We start from the raw sequence: 15,435 nt of genomic DNA on the forward strand, positions 1-15,435 counted from the left end.
GTTTCAGTCAGGTTTCAGAGCTCATCACAGCACAGAAACAGCTTTAGTGAAGGTTACAAATGATCTTCTTATGGCCTCTGACAGTGGACTCATCTCTGTGCTTGTCCTGCTAGACCTCAGTGCAGCGTTCGATACTGTCGACCATAATATCCTATTAGAGCGATTAGAACATGCTGTAGGTATTACAGGTACTGCACTGCAGTGGTTTGTATCATATCTATCTAATAGACTCCAATTTGTGCATGTAAATGGAGAGTCCTCTTCACACACTGAGGTTAATTATGGAGTTCCACAGGGTTCAGTGCTAGGACCAATTCTGTTTACATTATACATGCTTCCCTTAGGCAGCATCATTAGAAGACATAGCATACATTTACACTGCTATGCAGATGACACCCAGCTCTATTTGTCCATGAAGCCAGATAACACACACCAATGAGTTAAACTGCAGGAATGTCTTAAAGACATAAAGACCTGGATGGCTGCTAACTTTCTGCTTCTTAATTCAGATCAAAATGAGGTTATTGTACTCGGCCCTGAAAAGCTTAGAAATATGGTATCTAAGCAGATTCTTACTCTGGATGGCATTACCTTGGCCTCCAGTAACACTGTGAGGAACCTTGGAGTCATTTTTGACCAGGACATGTCCTTCAACACACATATTAAACAAATATGTAAGACTGCTTTTTTCCATTTGTGCAACATCTCTAAAGTTAGAAATATCCTGTCTCAGAGTGACGCTGAAAAACTAGTTCATGCATTTATTACTTCCAGGCTGGACGACTGTAATTCATTATTATCAGGAAGTCCTAAAAACTCCCTGAAAAGCCTTCAGCTAATCCAAAATGCTGCAGCAAGAGTCCTGACAGGGACTAGAAAGAGAGAGCATATTTCTCCTGTTTTGGCTTCCCTTCATTGGCTTCCTGTTAAATCCAGAATTGAATTCAAAATCCTGCTCCTCACATACAAGGTCTTAAATAATCAGGCCCCATCTTATCTTAATGACCTTGTAGTACCATATCACCCTATTAGAGCACTTCGCTCTCGCTCTGCAGGCCTACTTGTTGTTCCTAGAGTATTTAAAAGTAGAATGGGAGGCAGAGCCTTCAGTTTTCAGGCCCCTCTTCTGTGGAACCAGCTTCCAGTTTGGATTCGGGAGACAGACACTATCTCTACTTTCAAGATTAGGCTTCAAACTTTCCTTTTTGCTAAAGCATATAGTTAGGGCTGGACCAGGTGATCCTGAATCCTCCCTTAGTTATGCTGCAATAGACGTAGGCTGCCGGGGGATTCCCATGATGCATTGAGTTTTTCCTTTCCAGTCTCCTTTCTCACTCACTGATGTGTTAACAGACCTCTCTGCATTGAATCATATCTGTTATTAACCTCTGTCTCTCTTCCACAGCATGTCTTTTATCCTGTCTTCCTTCTCTCACCCCAACCGGTCGCAGCAGATGGCCCCGCCCCTCCCTGAGCCTGGTTCTGCCGGAGGTTTCTTCCTGTTAAAAGGGAGTTTTTCCTTCCCACTGTTGCCAAAGTGCTTGCTCATAGGGGGTCATATGATTGTTGGGTTTTTCTCTGTATCTATGAAGCACCTTGAGGCGACTTATGTTGTGATTTGGCGCTATATAAATAAAATTGAATTGAATTGAATTGAATCTCTTCATTTTTCAGTTCAGACTTAAGGCAGGCTGCATGGTTAGGTGAAGTCTGTCAAAAACAAGCTCTTCTAATAAATGTTAGCTTGTAAAAAAGAAAACTCATGCATTAGACGTGTATGTTACTTAATTACTCCCAGGAGAAAGCAATATAAAATTATATAAAATAGTACCCATCCATTGTAAAATAATATCCATGCTGTAGACTGTAACCTCCTCCTCTGGCACACATTGAAATCAGCTGATTGTAGCAGAAGAGGGATCGATTCCTTTCCCTATCACCAAGGTTATTATCGTTAACGAAAACTAGAAGTGAAAAAACATTTTCGTTAACGGAAATAAAAATAAAAACAAGACTTTGCAAAAAACGGAAAACTAACTAAAACTGTAATGAGCGTTCACAAAACTAACTAAAATTAACTGGATTTATAGCGAAAATGTGTTTAGTTTTCAATAGTGTCGGGTGAAAGTGAAGTGTAGTTTCCAGGTTTTTTCTTGCTGTGTCTCATTGTGCCAGCAGGGGGCAGTACGTTAGTCGAGTCGTCTGTGTCGCTGCTCCGTCCACGCGCAGAATCACGTCAGCAAAAGTCGGGAGAAATCGCCAGAGTCCAATTTCATATTACTCTGAATATGATTGCGTTTTAGATAAAGCAAGTGTCTTGTAGTGGAAAGAGAGAAATTATGCGGAACATTTCTAAAGGGAACCTTTGAAAAGCTCACACAAGAAGGCTAACCTAGCTTAGCTTGAGAAGGTAAGGGAGCACGCCCAAGCCTCATCCCCAGAAACAGAAGCTAACCCCGGGCAGCGTGAAGCATCCCGAGACAACTCCACAAAAACCATTAATGCAGTGCTTCCAACAGCGAGCCGATGGCTGCTGGTTGGTCCGTTCGCAGGAACATCACAAGCGAGAGGAAGCGTTGGTGAATATGTTTATTGAGACTGGGATATCTACACAACTTTTTGCCTTCAAAAAGTTTAGCAATTCACCCGGAGCTGCAAGAGGTAATAGTCTCATTGGGGCCAAGATATATATCTTATAGTTGCCTGCTATCAATAGTTGTTCATCTGCCCTCATTTATTTATTTATTCCCATAGGTGGGGATGTGAGTTGTCTGTCTCTGCGTGTTAGCCCTGCGACAGACTGGCGACCTGTCCAGGGTGCAGGGTATGGTAGCTGGAAGAGCAACATACCCAAGGATAAGCAGAAGAGCATGACTGATATGATGAAACTGGGATGTTGTTACACTTCATTGTTGCAAACACGACGAAAACTATAACTGAAACTAAGGGTTTAAAAAAAATAAAAACTAAACTAGCAAACAAAAGGTAAAAACTAATAAAACCTGATACAAAATTGAAAATCTGAAGTCAAAACTAAATAAAAATAAATACTAATGAAAATTGCAAAACTATTAAAACCCTGCCTATAAGTGACCAGGACATTTGTTCATACAGAATTTGACACTCAAAATAACTCTTTTCCTGAGATCTCAGCAGGCGGCTTTATTTATTGTGGGAAAGGATCAGGACTGCCAAGGGTTTTGATACTTCCTAATCTGACAACATGGAATAAATGTAAAAATAATAAAATGATGAAATGAGAATTTATTAATATCATACAAAAACCCGATTAGGCAGTAACACCCCAGCATGCACAAAAACACTGACTGTTTTTTTCTACACTGCTGCCATTGTTCTGTCAGGGTGACAAGAGCTGCACCCAAGTGCCAAGCACAGACACACTTAGGCCAAGAAGAGAGACGCCACACAAACATGTCTATACCGTATCTAGGTTAACTTTGTCTGGCCAATCTGCTCTGGTTTCTCTGCCCTTAATCTCATCCGCTGCTTTAACACAGTGGGAGGTACAGCACATAATACAAAAGGATTTCCATTCCTTTGCACATGGTGTGAACAATGAAGCTTGTAAACAACAGCTATGACAGGAATAAATAAATGATCTTTGATGAGAACGTATAGTGAGTGTGACCTATTTGTGTGTTATCTTGTTGTGTTTTTATACTGGAGTAAACCGCTGCCCGAAGATTGAAGGGGAAAGGAAACAAAGTCTCAGTTTGAAGGAAATAATTTTTTAAAGTGCACACAATCACGTCTAGTGTTATCTTGTGAAGTCAGACCTGGTTAAAATTATTTTATATCCTATACTGTGTTAAAAAACGGATAATGTTCACAACAAAATCAGTATTCTAAATTATTATAAATAGAGGCCAGTCTGAGAGCAAAATTACCTGAGCAGGTCAGGAGCAACAAAAGAAGCTTTTCCATTAAAGAGACGACGATTTCGATGCATAAATCCAACTAATCAGAAAGTAAAATGAGGGTAATCGTTAAATGAAAGTAGTCCAAGTGTGAAATAGCATAAAACCAGCTCTAAAAGAAAAACCATTAAGCAATACTGGTGTCTCACTTCTACTAAGGAGGAAACTCACCAAACAAAAGAAAAAGTAAACAAAACAGGTGAAAGCACATGTACCATCAACCTGCTACCATCATTTTCCACATAAAAATGAAAAGAAACTTTACAGCAATAGATGTTACACAGATGCTGGTATAAAGAAAAAAGGAATAATTTATTGTGAATGTTTTTCCTGGTGTCCCGAATACACATCTGGGAATCTTAACCAATTAGGGGACGCAAACATTGCAGAACATTCTTTAAAAGATTTTTTCGGAAATATTTTTATTTCAACCCCACGGATGATTACTACGCTGCACATGCTATTCTTCATAAACAAATGATTGCAGATCATATTTTAGACTTCATCAAAAGCCATAGTTGATCTCATGCAGGCTGAGCTTTACTGCCGGGTTATGTTCATTGATCAGTCACTGGTGGTACAGCGGTTGCAGAATCCCAGTGAAACCAGGACATTGATCCAGAGAAAGAGAAATTAGACAGTAGAGAAAGAGAACATTCATCTCCAGCTGCCCCTAAAGGGCACCTTTGTCTCAATGGGTCAACACAGTTCCACCCCCAATTTCTGCTTTCATCACTCCTCCTCTATCCTCCTCCCCTCTTTCTCCCTTGTGTCCTTCTGGCCATGTGCTGCTCTCACAGAGTGAATGAACCTTGGATGGTGAGAGGCACCACCCTAAACAGCAGCAGTGAGGATCCTTGTATTGTGTTTAGACTGTAAAGCTGCTGTACTCACAAGTCATCAGCAGATACCAAAAACACCTGCATCAATAGTCAATTACTATTTGTGTTTGTGTCGCTTCCTTCGCAGCTAGCTTCCATTTTTCCCCACTCAGAAACATAGCAACATATGCAGCTTTGCTACACACACAATTTCTTATCAATTGCACACATCTCAAAATGTGATAAATGAGTCCAATAGCAGCATAAGGCAATCAAAGTGTTCCAGCTGTCTCTGTCTGGGGGAGTGCTCTGCCAAAAAGACTGGAGCACAATGCACATCTCCACCCCCCAAACGGGGGCAAAACCCCCATTCACTTCAGGGACTGCAGCAAATATGTTATCAAACTCTAGTGTAGCAAGATGGCTCCAGTGCATTAACCACAAAAAGACCATGAGAAAATAAACTTTTGGTTTAAAAAAAATATTAATTTATGAGATATATTGATCCAATCATAAAAAGTGAAAGAAACAAAAAAGAGCATGTTCACCCTTTTCATTTCCCCTTATGTACTGTGTTATGTACACAAACATTTGCATATGAATATTTCAGCGAGAGTGTAAGGTTAGAACATCCATCCAGTCACTCAGTGTCTCAGGGACCAGGACTGAACGAGCAGAGAGGATGGACTGTACCTGTTCGCCAGATGTACATGGGTCGAGTTTCCACTGCAGTTTGTGCATCCAGTTCCCACATGGATAAAAACAGCAGCGCTAACGTCCAGAGAGAGAGGAGTGGGGCTCCTTTCAAGACCTCTTGGATCCTGATACCTCTGCCGGCCGTCCCCATGGCCACCGCACGGCAAATACTGCTGTTCCCAATGCAATCGAGAGGAAAATGTGAGCCTGGCCACAAGGTAGAGAGCGGCACTCAAGTGAATTTTCTGCTTTGTCCACGCCACCGCATCCAAGAAGTAATCCTGAGCAAGCGAGGGTGAGGTTTCCTCACGCTCTCCTCTCCCTCTGGGTTTCTCTTATTCCCCTGGCTACTTAATGAGTGCGAATGAGCTCTTGCAGTAATAAAACAGGGAACAATAGATCCCTAAGCCCAGCCTGCTCCTGCTGCTGTATGCCGGGTAATGTAGCGCCTCCCTTTCTCTCGGCTCTTTCTCTGCCTGTCTCATTCTCTCTTACACACACAAGCAGTTTATGCACACATTTACACACACATCCTGTCCACCCGCCCTGCTCACTCATCTCTCATGCTGTTTTACAAAGACCTGAGAGAAGTTCTAGGTAGCTGAATCAAGAATGTGGAGATGTGTTTGTTGGTGAAATAAACAAGTAAGCAGCAGCAGTTTTCCTATTAAAGCATTATTGTATTTTAACTTTTTATTACAATAAAAATGACCATGGATGGATGGATGTGTCAAAAGAAGGGTATGTAAATGGTAAATGGTAAATGGCCTGTATTTGTATAGCGCTGTTACTAGTCCCGCCTAGGGACCCCAAAGCGCTTTACACACCCAGTCATCCACCCATTCACACACACATTCACACACTGGTGGAGGCAGCTACAGTTGTAGCCACAGCTGCCCTGGGGCAGACTGACAGGTATGTAGATAATATTGTTATATACACCAGTCAGCCAAAATATTCAAACCACCTGTCCAGTTTTGGTCAAATTCCCCACTAACTGGCAAACCAGCTCATAACTCTTGAAGCATTGCAGATTTCCAGGTGGGCTTGTCCTGGCACATCTAGTGGATTGGGATCTGGGAAAATCTGAATGGCAATTCCAGTGCTGTGGTGCAGGATAGGGATATATAAGCTCCAGGATGGCTGATCATCAGAGTACTTTTTATGACTTCTATTCAGCTTTGATAACTGACATGCAGCTTCTGCAGTGATATGGATTTTGTTTGCACAGGTGCCTTGCTCTGTTTGGAGGATCAACGTTTCCATGGTATGTGTTGGACGTTCTTCACCAGAAACCAAAAGTATCAAGACTGTGGTCATTTCAGACTGAAACTCGAGGTGTAATATCGACTGATGGTTAGTATTTAATCTGCTTCTTTTGTTGAGTTGATACTAAAAACTAAAAAGACTGAGGAACAATCTGTAATTTCATCCCTGATTTTCTACTTTTTGATTAAATAAAGCAAATATTAATAATGAACATCTTGCACCAGCTTATTTTACAGGTAAATAGGTGTTGAAAGAAAGGTTAAGGACACATACGCACATTTTAAAAAACTAAAGTAAAGGAAAAAAGGGCCCACCCTGCTGTAGGCCCATCACCAACAGAACTTTAGAGATTGGGGACAGTGTTTGCAGGAGCCAAGCACACACCAAGAAGGACCGATCATATTTGCTTAATCTAGCATGAAAAATAAATGGCATGTTAAAAGGATTCCACATGCTTCTTTTGTAACATATATGTATAAGTAAATGAATTAAAAATTTCACAGCAATCATTATATGTGCAATCTGGACTATAATGTGTTTTTATGCAAATTAGAGATGGCTGAGCAGGAAACGTCCTAAGAAATGTCTGATTTAGCTGAAAAGACTCTGCTGTGAGCTGCTGTACGCACAACGACACAACTACAAAGAATGTTTCAGCATTGTTTGTTTCCAGGACTGAAGAAGTAATTTGTACAGATGATTGATTAGCTGCCTTCTATGATCATTTAAGTTAAGAAGCTCAGCAAACTGTTTCTAGTTTTCACAATACCTGCTTAATAACAGTTTACACGCTCATATTGATGAAAAACAGCACTTTGTTTTTCTGTTGTAAAAATCTGATCTGAGCCTGGAGTTTACTGAATTTGCATAAATAAGGGAGGTGAAGGACAGTTCCTTGAACAATTAGCATTTTCCTTTTGGGAATTCCCAAAACAACATTAACAATGTTAATTTGGGACTTAACATTCCCAAAAGGGAATTTTAATTTTTGCCTGTTTCATTAGCATTCCCACATGTCTGATCCAACAGTTATATACAAAGATGCTACAGGAAGATTATTCAGAAATATTGAGTGCCCAACTGGACCTGTGGTGCTGACAGGTTTCTCCTACCAAGGAGAAAGCAGATGCTATGAAGCACACCACAGTATAAATTTCCTTTAATTTAGATTTACCGTTGTATAGATCGATTTTTTGTCTTAGAAGTGGATCAACACTTTCTTCCACCAACTCAACAAACCTCCTCCAGGCTGAACCATAAGTGGGTCTTCAAGCCTAATGTCATAAAAGAGGCTAAGTGGCTTACTTCAACACCATAGTTGCATCATTTGATGTAGCAGAAAGTCCAGGAGTCCCGGCTGTCTGTGTCGACAGCAGAGACACAGAAAAAAGGGGGAAGGGAAGGGGACTCCAACCTAAGCCAAAGGCTATCCCCTACAAATTGGCATTCCCGGTTCTTTTGCTTGCCAACACACAGTCACATAATAACAAAACAGATGAGCTTCAATTGCACATTATTTAGCGCAGTTTGAAGCACTGTGTCATCAGAACAGCCCATATTCTGCCGACTTCAGAGCAGATAGTAGTAATCAGTTTGGTAACTGCAGCTAGGTTAGCTATGAACAAGCTACGTCACTTAGGTACCTAGTATATATCAGCTGATCGTGACAGCATTGTTATAACAACAAGAGAGTTTAATCATGCAAACCTGTTTCATGCAAAAAGTTTTCTGACAAAAGAAAAGAACATTTTTGATCAGAAACGAGTAAAGTAAGGGATTACTATTGCAAAAAAGGTAATTAGATTACTGTTACTTTCCCGTAAGTACGCTGCGTTACTGCGTTACTAAACCATGATTTCGTTTGCGAGAGTGTCTCATGACAGTGACATAAGCTAGTGCGACGTTCGTGGTATCAGCTGTGTGCAAGGCAAGGCAAGGCAAGGCAAGTTTATTTGTATAGCACAATTCAACAACAAGGTGATTCAAAGTGCTTTACAGAGACATTAGAAACAAGAACAAATAAAAAGTATGATTTAAAATTGATTAAAACAAGCAAATAAACTAACTAACTAATTAACAAACAAACAAACAAACAACAGTATATAAAATCAAAACAGATAAAATCAGAACAGTAGATAAAATCAGTAGTTAAATGTAAGTTTTGAAATTTAAGCTTAAAGTGTGGATTTGGTGCTTTATTCAAATGCAGCTGAGAACAGGTGAGTCTTCAACCTGGATTTAAATAAACTGAGTGTTTCAGCTGATCTGAGGCTTTCTGGGAGTTTGTTCCAGATATAAGGAGCATAAAAGCTGAATGCAGCTTCTCCGTGTCTGGTTCTGACTCTGGGAACTGATAAAAGACCGGATCCAGATGACCTGAGGGATCTGGATGGTTCATACTGGGTCAGGAGGTCATTGATGTATTTTGGTCCTAAACCATTCAGAGCTTTATAGGCCAGCATCAGAACTTTAAAGTCTATCCTCTGACGGACAGGCAGCCAGTGTAAAGACCTCAGAGCTGGACTGATGTGGTCCACTTTTTTGGTCTTAGTGAGGACTCGAGCAGCAGAGTTCTGAATGAGCTGTAGTTGTCTGACTGATTTTTTAGGTAGACCTGTAAAGATGCTGTTACAGTAATCAAGCCTACTAAAGATGAATGCATGGACTAGTTTTTCCAGGTCCTGTTGAGACATCAGATCTTTTATCCTTGATATATTCTTGAGGTGATAGTAAGCTGACTTTGTTATTGTCTTAATGTGTTTTTCTAAGTTTAGGTCTGCATCCATCACTACACCCAAATTTCTCGCCTGGTTTGTGGTTTTTAGGTGTATAGATTGAAGTTCTCTGGTGACCTGTAATCGTTTTTCTTTGGCGCCAAAGACTATTACCTCAGTTTTGTTTTTGTTTAGCTGGAGAAAATTGTGGCACAACCAGTCATTGATTTCCTCAATGCATTTACCAAGAGCCTGTACAGGGCCTCGGTCTCCTGGTGACATTGTGATATATATTTGTGTGTCATCTGCATAGCTGTGATAGTTTATTTTGTTGTTGTTTATAATCTGTGCCAGTGGGAGCATGTAAATGTTAAACAGAGGGGGTCCCAAGATGGAACCTTGGGGAACTCCACATGTGATACTTGTCTGCTCAGATGTGAAGTTACCTATTGATACAAAGTATTTCCTGTTTTCTACGTATGTTTTGAACCAGTTTAGTACAGTTCCTGAAAGACCTGTCCAGTTCTCCAGTCGTTTGAGTAATATGTTGTGGTCAACTGTATCAAATGCTGCACTGAGATCCAGTAAAACTAGGACTGACATTTTTCCACTGTCTGTATTCAGACATATGTCATTAAACACTTTGGTCAGAGCGGTTTCAGTGCTGTGGTTCTGTCTAAAACCTGACTGGAAGGCATCGTAGCAATTATTCTGTTTTAAGAAGTAACTGAGCTGTTGAGAAACTGCTTTTTCAATGATCTTACTTAAAAACGGGAGATTTGAGATCGGCCTGTAGTTGTTCATTTGTGTCTTGTCAAGATTGTCCTTTTTCAGTATAGGTTTGATTACAGCAGTTTTTAGTGTTTCTGGAAACACACCTGATAATAAAGAAAAGTTGACGATCTGTAACAGGTCTGACTCTAAAGTCTTTGAGACCTTTTTGAAAAAACTTGTTGGCAGGACATCTAAACAGCAGGAGGAGGAGTTCAGTTGACCTAAGATGTCCTCCAGGTCTTTGCTGTTAATAGGTTGAAACTGTTTCATGGTGTTTAAACAGTTTTTTGGTGGACACAGTACATATCCTGGATCTGCTGTTGATGTACCAACTGCTTGTCTAATCTTTTGGATTTTGTCTGTGAAGAATTTGGCAAAGTCATTGCAGGCCATGGTTGAATGAAGTTCAGCTGCCACTGACACAGGAGGGTTTGTTAGCCTGTCAACTGTAGAAAATAAGACCCGAGCATTATGGCTGTTTTTAGTGATGATGTCAGAGAAGTAGGACCTCCTTGCATTCCTCAGTTGTAAATTATAATTGTGAAGTTTCTCTTTATAAATGTCATAATGAACCTGGAGGTTTGTTTTTCTCCATCTGCGCTCAGCTTTCCTACACTCTCTTTTTTTCATTTTTCACCAGTGTGGAGTTTCTCCATGGAGACTTTTTCCTTCCAGAGATAACCTTCACCTTAATGGGAGCAATAGTGTCCATTACATTTAACATGTTAGCATTGAAGCTATTGACGAGCTCATTGACTGAACCTTTGGGCAGGTCAGGTGTTAATGGGAAGACCTGGTTAAAGATCTCACTACTGTGTTCAGTTATACACCGTTTTGTGATCACTGTTGTTGATATATTTGTGTGGGCTGAGATTTTACTTTCAAAGAAAACACAGTAATGATCAGACAGGCCCACATCAGACACAGTAACCTTTGAAATGCTCAGGCCTTTGGAGATCAGTAGGTCAAGAGTGTGTCCTCTATTATGTGTGGCCTCTGTTACATGCTGAGTCAGCCCAAAGTTGCCCAGAGTGTTACTCAGGTCTTTAGTGCAGATCAACAATGGTTCATATATCGAGTGCAGGAGAGAGTATGAGCGTGCAGCGTTTAAAGCGTGGAAGTACTGACCTTACTTTCAGTTTGATTCCATAAAAAGTGACAAAAACATTAGCGTCCACTGTTCACTGCGTGGGAAGAAAACTTCTTTTTACATTGGGAATGTGAAGTTCACAGAGAAACTCCCGGATTCTTCCACTGACATGACGGCTACGACACACCTGCACCAGGGCAAACCTCCACCTGCCCCACTCCTGCTATACAGGTGAAAATAGAGCAACAGGACCGCTGAGTCTTTAATTTGATTTATTTTCTGCTGTGTTTTACTTGCATCTATTTGAAAGAGCGAGTGTAAACACAAAAAACTATTTTATTTTATGTGCTGGAATGTGCAGAAAATAGGTTTAAATGTTAAACTAATTTCTTCCAGTCAGAGAATGTTGCATATAATTTAATTTTTTGCTTTATCACCTATTCAGGTTGTAAATTATGTTTTTAAAAGGTAACTAAGTAACTAACTACTTTTGAAAATAAGTAATCAGTAAAGTAACAGGATTACTTTTTGGGGGAAGTAATCGGTAATTAGTTACTGATGACTTTTTTCAAGTAACTTGACCAACACTGATTATTACACATAATGAGGCTGAGTGGAGGCAATCTTTATCTATGGACATCTGTGGTTTGAGTTCTCTGCATGTGTGAGTTCGATGGGTTGTTACCAGCATCTGGTGAGAATGTCATGTCAATAGTGCCTGTAGGAATATATTTCATTAGAAAATTGGTGACTTGTTCACACCTATTTTACCCGCTGAATGTTGAGGCATCTGAGAATCAGGAGATTTCAGGACTTCTGCTAAACTGGTTTAGTAGAAATGTCATATTCTGAATTGTCTTTCTTCTTTTTCTCTGTTAAGGAGGTTATCTACTTGCACACAGTCGATGCTAAGTGTATAAAATATAACCTTACTAGCACAAGTAAGGTTATATTTTTTTCTCACCATGGTTCTTTCAAAACATATTTTCCTTTCCAAATTGTTCTTCTCCACAAAAGAAAACTGGACTGGTGAGAAAACACTCTGTGCAAGAAGACCCAAAGTTGGCTTCATCTGCTGGGCAGGCTGAGGTCTTTGGGGGTGTGCAGGGCATTACTGAGGACCTTTTATGACACTTTAATAGCTTAAGCAAATTTTATATGTGGTTGTCTGCTGGAGAGGTGGCACCACGGAGACTGACACAAAATAATTTAATAGACTGGTGCAAAGAGCCAGCTCTGTCCTGGCCAGTCCACTAGTTTCCACAGAGGAGGTGGGTGAGAAGAGGATGTTAGACAAGCTACGGTACATCATGGACAACACCTCTGAACCAATGCATGAGACTGTGGAGGCCCTGAGCAGCTCCTTCAGCCAAGGGCGTAGATTTGGCATGGACAGCAGGGACGTGTCCCCACCAATAATTTGATCTCTTCGAGTAAAGAAAAACAAACCCGATAGAAAGAAATAACAATCTGTCAACGTCTCAACGACTCCAGAAAGAGTTAAATTACGTTCTCTACTGGAGTCCTACGTCATGTGACAAATATGGCCAATGTGATTGGCTGAGCCTTTCAGGGAGCTCTGTTTAGGACGGCAGCAAGAAGAAGAACCTGGATATAAGAAAGTGTTTTTCAATGAAACCTGTAAGTCACTTAAAGTCAAGTTCACTCATGAAATGTGTCCGTCACAATAATGTTACAGGCTATGCCAGGCTTTGACCCACATCAGTCTAAAACCACGAATAACGTGTTTTGAAAACTAACTGCACAACAGGCAGCACTATTAGTTCTCTCAGTCTCAGAGCAGCATTTCTAATTTTGATTGAAACTGTCAGAGAAAACAGCAGCCTCGAGCGAGCCAGGATATTAGTTTACACAGGCTGTACCATGTCCACCAGGAGAAACTGGACAGTATAGATGTAAAACCAATATGCCAGCAGTTTATCTCAGTTAACGAGAGGAGCAGGCATGTGTTTGGCTGCTTCACATAGTGGACATTGAGTTGTTGTGTGGGGCATGTAGTCCATATCTGTTGCTGTAACAGTAGCTCATGTTGAGAATAAAAAATCCCAGCTCACTGATCTGATCGGGGCAACAGTGCCTAAAATGTTGCATCATTTTGCTGAGAGATGTTTTACTCTGTGGTCATCTTAGATGAGTAGTTTTATGGACAGAAACCAGCAGGTCACTCAGTGTTGGCTTTGTGCTAATGTGTCAGAGATGCTGGTGTAACTGAAGTAATGTTAAGTCCTTAAAGTCATATTCTTTTATTGTCATGACTCTATTTTTTTTTGTATGATACCTGATTTATATGGAATATGGCTGAAGTAAACTAAAGTCTAAAATACTTTTAGACTTTAGTCATTTGTTTAATAGTAATTTAACATTATATAATTCACATATAAAACTATGAATTGTAATTTTAAATGGTTTAAAAGCATGTAGAATAGCACATGTAGGCAAGTATATTTCTCCCTTTTTTTATCAAGAAGCAAAAACAAAAAGAAAAAGGGTTCAGTGGTTGAATCATCCGTCCCCACCAACGCCAAAACCAAATCTACACCCTTGCCTTCAGCAGTAGATTGTTACAGCTACAGTGTAAGATGAAGCATTATCATAGACACGTGTCTTCATCCCAGCAGCAGTCAAGCTGTACAATGCACACATACCTGCTAAAATATGCATGGATATATTACCACTCCTAATGCACTTTTATGTAAATATGTTTTCTCAGGAAACCTTGGCAGGCATTCATGTGGATGTTACTTTGAAACATCCCACTTCCCTTTACATTCTTGGAAACCAGGTGTTTATACACCTCTCCGCATGTAATTATTTGTTATTATTAATCTCTGGCTCTCTTCAGAGCGTGTCTTTTGTCCTGTCCTTATCCACTCACCCCTAAGAGGTCACGGCAGATGGCCCCGCCCCTCCCTCAGCCTGGTTCTGCAGGAGGTTTCTTTCTGTTAAAAGGGAGTTTTTCCTTCCCACTGTTGCCAAAGTGCTTGTTCATAGGGGGTCATATGATTGTTAAGGTTTTCTCTGTTGTTTTGTATTACTGTAGGGTCTTTAGCTTACAATATGAAGCTGGCTTGAGGCAGCTGTTGATTTTATTTGGCGCTATATCAATAAAAACAAATTCAAATGAAATAAGGCCAATTTAAGTATACTGCAAAAAGTACGGTGGCCCTGAGAGGTGGACCGGTTTGTCTATTACACGCTTTGCTGTGATATCGGGTTTCACACAACGTTCTGACGGCCTGTGACCATCAGGCACCAAAAGGCATATCACAACTACTGCAACTAATGCACAACACCTAAATTTCATTGTTTCAAAGGCTTAGCCTGTGATCTATGTGCAATTACTGAACGTATCACAGTATGCCATGTAATAGCCCCCTGCCCCACAGAAGCAAATGTTATTACAGTCTCCATTAGCAAAGCATCATCATAACTCAGCTGCTGCTGTAACATGAGGCTCAAATGACAGCAGAGTAGTTTCTACTTACGCTAACATCTTAACACACTCTCTCTTTTCTTCCTCCCTTTATCTTAGCAGGATAGTTCTTCTTGTTGTTCTTGCTAAGAATCCTGGCAAGAATAAAAGACACAAACAAAATCTTAAGTTTCTTGTGGTGCTGAAAAAACAATATAAACACCTAATGAATAACTACGCCACATAAGGAACAAGCATTTACCAAAGTATACAAAATCAATGACACCAACAGATATGGCCAAAGTTCAGAGAAGCAATGACAGAAGACAAACAATGATTTATTGCAGCATTAATCTAAGTTTACTGTTATATTTTTTATGTTCAATTTACATTTTGATCAACATTTTATCATTTTTGATGGAAACACATTCCAAAATTATATTTCACATAAGAAAATTAAAGAGAAAAGAACAAAACAAATGGAGAATACCAACAGCGATTGGTAAACAAACTAAATAATGCACTTGGTGTTGATGCTTTCACGCACTAACCCATCTAAAGCGTGCAGTACTAAATGCTTCTTATTGTGCTTTCTATTCTAATCAATGTACTTTATACAACATGCCTCATTCACACAAGTGCTTTTTTCTATGCTTTGTCTTACTTCACACTTTCGTGAATGAGTAAAGTCTTGATTAAA

At 40.1% G+C, this 15,435-nt stretch overlaps 1 protein-coding gene across 1 annotated transcript in view; it reads right to left on the reverse strand.

Moving 5' to 3' along the window:
• Positions 1-5,926, reverse strand: part of thsd7aa (thrombospondin, type I, domain containing 7Aa) — a 158,012-nt gene extending 152,086 nt beyond the window's left edge. The window contains exon 1 of the mRNA XM_085263407.1: positions 5,453-5,926. Within this exon, the coding sequence (XP_085119533.1) occupies positions 5,453-5,606 (154 nt within the window). The 5' untranslated portion in view covers positions 5,607-5,926. The remainder of the gene's footprint in view (positions 1-5,452) is intronic.
• Positions 5,927-15,435: the final 9,509 nt, after the last annotated feature.

This window comes from Mchenga conophoros, linkage group LG22 (genome assembly GCF_057382185.1).
Source record: "Mchenga conophoros isolate Kocher_MC1m ecotype Shallow Benthic linkage group LG22, M_conophoros_male_GT1.1, whole genome shotgun sequence".
Taxonomy (NCBI): Eukaryota; Metazoa; Chordata; class Actinopteri; order Cichliformes; family Cichlidae; genus Mchenga; species Mchenga conophoros.